At 33.7% G+C, this 8,921-nt stretch overlaps 1 protein-coding gene across 2 annotated transcripts in view; it reads right to left on the reverse strand.

The window, feature by feature from the left end:
• LOC110037563 overlaps positions 1 to 6,593 on the reverse strand; it is a 16,679-nt gene extending 10,086 nt beyond the window's left edge. For both annotated transcript variants that reach the window (XM_020742237.1, XM_020742239.1), the window contains exons 1-2: positions 5,944 to 6,593; positions 5,748 to 5,826 (exon numbers count right to left, since the gene is read on the reverse strand). In XM_020742237.1, coding sequence (XP_020597896.1) covers positions 5,748 to 5,826; positions 5,944 to 6,275 — 411 coding nt within the window. In that variant the 5' untranslated portion in view covers positions 6,276 to 6,593. The remainder of the gene's footprint in view (positions 1 to 5,747; positions 5,827 to 5,943) is intronic.
• Positions 6,594 to 8,921: the final 2,328 nt, after the last annotated feature.

The raw sequence follows: 8,921 nt of genomic DNA on the forward strand, positions 1-8,921 counted from the left end.
TATATATATATATAAAGGCGAGGGGTTTTAAATGACGCTACGCTTTTACTCTTTGCATCTCCTTGTTCTTTGGCTTTCTGCTCTTTGTGCTCTGCTTTGACGGCTCCGAAGTACTCTCCCAAGGCCTTCGAGTTGATCGTTACAACTGACCGATCGACAATGACACAGGAGAAAAAGGCCGGCTATAGAAGACCTGTGTTTTTTATTATACTGTGAAGCTCGGGTCGCCTGAGCTTGTTTGGCTTCAGGTCAGCAGGACTGATTCAATCAATTAGGCTTATTCGGTGTTGCGGTCAGCTGAGCTTAATTGACTTCAAATCGATAAAACTGGTTGGGTCGATTGAGTTAACCTGGTTGTCAATCCTTGATAATAGAAACATCTCTGGTATGATTAGAGATGTTGAGGGGCTGAATCTTCTCTCGAGTCGGCTTCTTCAGCCGGTTAGCTTGAATGTCTCTTTGTCTCACTTCTGACCGAACGGCTCATATTCGATTCGTTCGGTCATCTTTTGGGGCTCAATCGGCTTTGGCTTAGACTGCTGCACTCGGTAGGATAAATGGGAATCATGGTCTTCTGTCAATGAGTCCTCCTCTATCATACTTTTCTCTAAACAGTTAGATCTACTAAAGATTAGCGCCAGTACATTTTTTATGTACAATCATTTATAAAAATTTTATCATTATCATATTTTGTCTCATTAACATCTTTCAAATCTCTCAATCAATACACTTTTCTTCTTACTTCCTATATGAATTAAATAATATCCATTTTAAATCAAATTAAAATAACAAATTAATAACAAATTCAAATAATGATACTTAAATTGTTTTTTGACTTCTTTAAGGTATTACAACAGATTTATTAGATATATTATTATTATTATAATATAATATAATGTAATACTTCTTACATAAACTAATTAAGACGCTGCCTCAAATATCACAATGCATAAAACCTCGATGTATGTCTTAGACCAAAAAGGCATAAAGCTCGTTACTGAAAAATGAAGTTCAAGCCTCGAGCATTTTTTTTGTGCTCCTCAGTTTCAGGTGTGTTTCCAGTGCCTTCTTAAAGAAAAATTATACTTTCACACAAACATTCATATGCATCCTGATGTGTTTTAATTTATGTCAAAACCCAAATTTATATTAAAAAAATAGTAATAAGATTTATGGCATATAATACATGTGTCAGAGCATATCAAAGGGCGATACATAACAAACACGAATAAAAAAGCTAATTAGAAGTGTTTGTGTTTTATAGAGTACATTCTTGCAAGTTAGTATAATCAAACTATCAAAAATGAATACAAACAAGGAGATACGGACAGAACATGACATAAAGACATGACATAAAGACATGGCATAAATACAAAAAGTAAGACATGAGCATAGATATAATTTTATATTTAGTTATCCATAATATAAAAAGATAATTTATTATTGTTCTCAATTGAATACATCATAGGATGAAGTATAATATCATAAAAAATAAGGATAGAAAGAACTAAAAGATTAATAATAAAAATATTTTATGGTATGTAAAACATTAAGCACCCAGACCTCTTCCCTCCATCATCGGTGTCCTATCATGTCCTTATCATGTCTCATCATATATTTTCCCTATTTGCAGTAAGATGTTGCCAAAATTTATAATAAAAATTTGCTGACACAATTTGTGGTGTGGCATGTAAGACAAGTGTTAAGGTGTATCAGTATCGTATACAAGGCACAGAGGTCATTCAAAAGTGTTTGTGCTTCATAGGTTGTCAACTGATTTTAAGAACTCACATCAAGAACCACCTACAACTTCCCAAATATTAGATGTTCTCCAGGAATCGTAGTCTAACAACCATCTTCCTAGTCATTGGATTTTCCATTATACATGAGAACAACCAAAGCTTATTCATGCTCAAATTCCAGAAACAAATTGATCACCATTGAATGTTGCTAAAAATCAATATATGGTGTATATTTGATGTCTATTAGCATTGATATCTGATGCTCATCTTCCCATATACTTAATATCTCCTTCTATAAGAAGGAAAACCAATCAAGCGCCCATCGTTGCCTAGCTTCAAACATAAACCAACAAACATCACTTGATGTTGTCCAACGAACAGACCTAGCATCCGTCAAGGCCAACATCTGCATTCCAGGCCATTCGATCGCCCCTCCTACCAATAGAACATTTGAGTCGAGTTCTGACATTCTCCATAGAACAATGATAGTTACCGACCAACTATTCATGTTTGATGTTTGATGCCCATCAGTAACTAAAATTTGACATGTCCTCTGGATTATTGATCATCCTCTCATCAAAAGAATAAACAAACCAAAAACTCATCATTGCTCTACACATGCTAACAACCAATCTTCCCAATTGCCCAATATTCCCTCTATCTAGGGAATGACTAAGTAAACCATACAATATCATCTGAAATTTGACATAATATGTCAATCATCTCCCAACACTAAACAATTAATGGTCATACATCAGCTATTAACGTTCAATGCATGTCATCATAGTTTGGATGACCTGCCCTTTCCTTTGAGTAGAGGTGTAAACGAGCCGAGTTTGAGCGAGCTCAATACTTGTTAGTGTTTGGCTCATTCATTTTTTTTTTTTTAGGCTCGTGTTTGAATGGCTCGTGAATAGCTCTTCATGTTCAGCTCGATTCAAACTCGATTTGTTCGAATTAAACTCGTGTCCAACTCGAAATAAATTCATTCCCTACTTTCACAGTCACAGTCGTGTGTAAGAATTTAAAACATTTGATCCTCTTTTATACATTAAAACATTAATGATAACCATCATATTCTCGATGTGAGACTAAAAACAGGGCAAGTAGCTACGTGATATAATTATTAAAAATATAATTTTAAAAAATAAATTATAATTAACTAGCATTAAAAATTAACTATTTCAAAATATATCAATAAAAAAAAAATAATATTGCCTTCCCATCCTCAAGTTTTCAAATCTTAAATCTTTTCAAATTGGAAAGCATTGTTTTATGTTTTAAAGAGCATTTCTAGCTTTAAGTTTACTGATGTGGGACTAATGAATCGTGGGTATGTGATAGGCGGGGCAGGGTATGGAAAATTCAATGGACATTGACATACATACCACCCAATTCTTATGTATTTACAAATCTAACACTCATGCCACCGAAGAATACGAGGCAAGGGGGAGCAGGGCAAGTGGACAAATGCCATTTACATACATACCACCCAATTCTTAAGTATACATATATCTAATAAATAATCCTTTTGTTTTAAATAATTTTTTTGTTTTTCTTTTTTTTTTTACTTTAGTGTTTTTTTCTCCCATTTATATTAAAAAAAATGATTTAAATTTTTTGAGACAATTGAATGAAATTAGTTACTTTCTATTTAAAAGTACAAATAAAAAAATTATTTTTATAAATAATAAAACTTAACAGCTTTTAAATACTGTATAAAAATTAATAATAAAATGGATATAAATAAATATTATTTTTTAATTATTTAATTATTTTGAGCCAAAATTAGTTGAACAGGAACAAACAAACATTATTTCATGTTCGGCTCGTTTATAAATCAAGCTCAAAAAAATTATTCATGTTTGACTCGCTTGCTTAATGAACTAATCGAACACGAACTCCTTAAGAAGTCAAAAACGAGTTGTTCGCAAACGAAGAACTTTTTTTTACAGCCTCATCTCTGAGAACAACGAAGAAGAACACCCACCATTATATGGCTTCCTAAAAAAAACATAGATCATTGTCAAACTCCATGATTAGCGTTTGATGTATGTGTACTAATAATTTTTAATATTCTCCTTCCATGTCATCTGATTCATCATACTATCAAAAAAATGACTCAGTCGATCACCCGTTGTTGGTGGGCTTCTGACATTCACCTTAATTATCGCCCAATATATGCTAAAGACCAATGCCTACCATATAATGCCTATCTTGGTGATTATACAATCTTCTCTCCTGTTACAGGAGAAAGAAAGTTAGATGCTCACCATCATCCAAACTTTTATAATCACAGCCAACTATAGCCTGACATCAACCAACGACCAAAATCCAACATCTATCAGTCATCAACACCCGCCTTTAGAACATTGTTTCCATCTTCATTGCCTAATCTCCCCTGATATTAAGAAAATGATCAAATTATTTGTCGTTATCAATTGCTGTCTAATATTTGTTATTGACCATCACCTAAAGGCTACACATTCCTTGTCAATTATCACAAAACACCTTTCAATGACTAATGTGTAATGTTTGTCATCTACAAGCATTCAAATTCCGCTTTACCAAACACGAAGTCTCCCCATTAATAAAAATTCAACTAACTTGATCGCCCATAATCGCCAACTTCTAACATAATATGTCAATCGTTTTCAAAGATCTAAAAATGATCAAAATTCAATGTATGCCTTTCTTGTTGCTCTGTCTTCCCTCCAGTATAAAGAACAATGAAATCCACTACCAAATATCTCTTAACTTCCAACATAGCATTTTTTTACCTAACGCCCATCTTCTCATCGTTCAATCTCCCAATTTAACAAAAGAACAATTAAGCCAACTAGCCATTGTTGTTAGATGTCCAACATTCCTCATAAATTATCATAGAACGCCTACAAATGACCAACATCTGACATTAAATTCTCGTCTTCTAAGTTGTGCAATCTCAAATTCTATCAAGAGAACGAACAGGCTAACCAACCACCATCGCCCAATTTCTAACATCCGCTTTCAACCATTGTCTAACAATTATCACCTAATGACAATTCTAAAACATCAATATTTCTACTACCACCATAAGGGATGTCTCATATGGTTCAAACTATTATATTATATTAATCCTTTTCCTAGTTAAGACAATGTACACTTTCTCATCCTTTACTTATAATGGTAGAAATATTTCAAGTAAGTTGGGCACTATAGTTTTTCCCATTCCTATATTTTTCAAATAGAAAAAATTGTGCCTCTTGTGTTTTTCTTTCAACAAATAATATGTGTACGGGAAATTTGCATAATCCCATGTTAAATCATAGGTCTATAGAAAGACAAGCATTCTCTTCTGCTTTCACAAGAAGTTTCAATTGCAAATTAAGGTTAAGAAAATGGAGTAAATCGACAAATTGATAAGGCTGATATTATCATAATTAGCCTTATCCCAAAAATTTGGGGCCAGCATTATGAATTCTCATTATTATTCATTTTATGGAGTATTGTCAAAGGTGTCAAACCAATACTTAGCAATCATTTTGAGAAACTTTTATTCATGTGACCTTACATCTACCCTTTTTTCTTATTAATCAACTAACACTATTTTATCAAATCTTTTAACGAGCAATTTCTTGATTTAGGAGCAAAGAAGTAAATATGAGATTTAGTAATCCAAACAAAGTCCCTAAGTCGACCTAGAAAATGTCGAATCAGAATTTCAAAAGTTCTAATAGAAAAAGAAGCTATAACATAAAGATGATAAGTTAACTGAGAAAACATGGCTTGATATAATCTTTGCTAAATTAATTTTTGAGCTATAAGGCATTTTCATCCAGCTGAAAGGCAATCCTCACTATAAGATAACAATCAAGACAATCATTAAAAAATTTGTTTGTATGGGGAAAAAAACAAATATCTTACAAAACAAAAATAATTCTGTTGCCCTCTTACATTAAACTGCACCCCATCTCAAAAGAAGAAAACACGACATTGAAAATGGAGATTCCAGTTGTGACTTACCATTCCCCAGGAAAGACCTTTCCAAGCGGAAAACCCCGATTTTTCTCCGTATTCCCAAACTAACGCCATGGCAGTAATCCTTCATAGCAAAGAACGGAAAATTAATGAAATCAAACCACTATTAAAAATCAATCATAGAAAAGAAAATTAGATTTAAAGAGGTAAATGTCTCAAAGATGGTTCAAACCCTACCTACCACTCGATGACGCTGGACACATGAATGACCCAAGTTGGCAGAGAGAGAGCGTTCTGCGGCTCTCTAAGAGTAGGTGGCGCCGCCCATGCTGCGGAGGGAAATGCGCACGCGGCCGCTGCTAGGGCAAAGCCTGCACCACTCGCGATTAGTGCCACAGAGGTCAGCCCTTTCCCCCTCTGTTGCTCCTGCAATGGCCTATTAGAAGTAGACGAGCCCCGAAGGGAGTGAGGTTGCGAAAAAGAAGAAGCCGATAAACCCGGATAAGAGCGAAAAAGATTTCCAGAAATCATAACAAAGGGGCTCAACGCCGTGGCTGCCACCGCCGACGACATCCTCCAGTTTCAAAGGAGTCGCAGGGTTCGCGAAGCCGCACTCGGAAGATTTAGCCCAAATGAGCGTGGCCATGCTAGCATGACCTAGTGTTACATTTAATACATGTGTGCACACCTTCTTTTATCTAATTTGGCCCCTTTCTCCTCCTCCTTTGCATGCTTCTTCTTTTAGAACCTTTAAACTGAGCCCTAACTTGCCCTAGGAGTTCCACCAAAGTGCAAATCAGTTGTAAATCTCATAGATCCATCGATTCTTCCTCTTATTAGGTAAGATCTTCTGTCCTTTTTAGATTTTGTTGTGATTTTTGGAGGTTTTCTCTTTGCCTTCCCAAACTCTTTTATAATGGTACCAAGAATGAGAGGTAGAGGGTTCTCAAAGATATCTTGGTCTGATTATTTTCCAACAATATGTTCGGATGGAAAAGCTCATCAAGGGAAAAAGAACTAAGGTTATCTTAAATAAAATCAATCCTTCACCTAACTAGATTTAAGAATATCTACAAAATGATTAAAAATGTATAATTAAAATAGTTTTAGTAGAGCAAAAATATTTTCATTTTTTTTTTAAGTACTCATACAATTCAACCAAAGCTGTAAATTTCATATGAAACATATTATATTAGAAAATTTTATTAAGAAAAAATCAAAGAATCATCAATTAAGGGAGAATTGTGCTTTGTCAAATACAATAATTCTCACGCAAATGTAGTAAAAAAAGGAGGGATAATATATATATAAGAAGGAAAACCAGGTAAAACTATATATATATATATATATATATATATGAAAAGAAAGGCAAAAGCCTTAATGTAAATTGTCCACCACCGTAAGAAGAAGCTTGAGCTTGAGGTGAGCATAAACATAAAATTGGCATATGACAGACTCTTTTGTTAATGAAACTTAAGTTTGAAGAAAGTTTCCTATGATATGTTCATGAGAAATCAATAGGATAAATCAGATCGATCCATTGACTTTTCATAAATTTAAAATATCTTTGAAGGATGAATCAATATTTTAATATATAAGATTAAAAAAAAAATTTTAAGATGCGCTAAAAACCAAGTACTGTAAGGTTGAAATAAAAGATTGGGTTATTTGATACTAACTGGAATTTGCCTTAAAAGTGGCTTTTGCATACAAATCTTTGCGGGGAGATCATACAAGCTCTACACTAAATACACATGAATCATATTGCATGAATCACATCACATCATAAAAAACATTATAAGAATCATGTTGCCTTGGTTAATCGTCATGTCTCTATTCATCTACCAGGAGTGATCTCATAATCAATAGATTGTAGTAATCGAATTCCATTTACCTTCATGGGAAATATGTCTTAAACTTCAGGAGCATTAGTCATTGTAGAATCTTTCAAATCTTAGAAATCTTCAAAATTTTCTAATCTTTTAAATCTCCAAAATTTTTGAATTCTTTAAAATCATCAAAAAAAAATTTTACAATCATCAAAAAATCTTCAAAATCTTCAAAAAACCTTCAGAATCTTCAAAGCCTTGAAGCCAAATCTAAAGTCTTACTTTGAAATTCATGATATCTCAAATCCTAATCTGAAACTTGATCTGCTTCAAAATCTTAATCTGAACGCAAATCCATTCTTAAACCAAATTCAAAACATAACTTACATGAAACTCTGTCTCAATTTAAATAGATTAGATTTGAGCTTTTAGACAATAACTAACACTTCATTTATTTAATTACAGAGAATGTCTTCGAAAAATCTCATTAACAGTGTCATTATAAAAACTGGCCAAACACAATAGACAAACTTCAAATCTATAACACGACCTTCAAGTCTAAGAATGTCTGAACTAAGGCCTTTCATCGAATTCCTTGCCAGAGAAATGTCTCGTAGGCCAATTTTGGGAGAAGAGTCGGAAAAAGTTCAAGGGAGAATCCTTAACCTTCAACTCGGAATCTTAGAACAAACAATACAGTGGACGAATAAAAAAGGTTGAACTAGAAGACTAGATCTCATACCATCGAAGAGTACAACATGCACCGAGCAAAGAAAATGGTGTATCAACTGAGCTTTCCTTAGAAGTTGGACATAGCAGAAACATAAAAAATTCTTCCACCATGTTTGTTAGGAACAGAATCCAGTTAATTGTGTAAGACAACAACAAATGATCAACAGATAGAGTGCAAAGCACAAATCTTCAAACATATGGAACAAGTCAGAGGATGGCAAGTAAACATATTGTAGGGGTTATGACTCTACACTGTCATATTTACTAATCAGGAAAAAAGTACATTGTTAAAGTTACATATGAACTTTGGACGATGCGTCGACGAGGCCAATTAAGACATCAAACGTTTGATAAACCTAAATAGTGGATAAATGAAAAAGTAGAGACCACTCTGCATTTCGAGTGTTCTCATAAACCTGAATGGGATCCTCGAGGCCTCTTAATGGGTGTCACTCACAATATGGAAGTGGACCCATTCTCAATCATATTCAAATATATTATTAATAAACTAATTGCATACAAATTCTACAATCATCAGCCAGGCCAGATAACTATGTAGTCAACATTTATGATGAAGGAGATTGCATTCCGTCACATATATATCATCATGCTTTGAATCACCTTTCTATGTGGTCTCACTCGTAAGCCAAGTCGATAT

This window comes from Phalaenopsis equestris, unplaced genomic scaffold (genome assembly GCF_001263595.1).
Source record: "Phalaenopsis equestris unplaced genomic scaffold, ASM126359v1 Scaffold221112, whole genome shotgun sequence".
In the NCBI taxonomy this organism is placed as follows: Eukaryota; Viridiplantae; Streptophyta; class Magnoliopsida; order Asparagales; family Orchidaceae; genus Phalaenopsis; species Phalaenopsis equestris.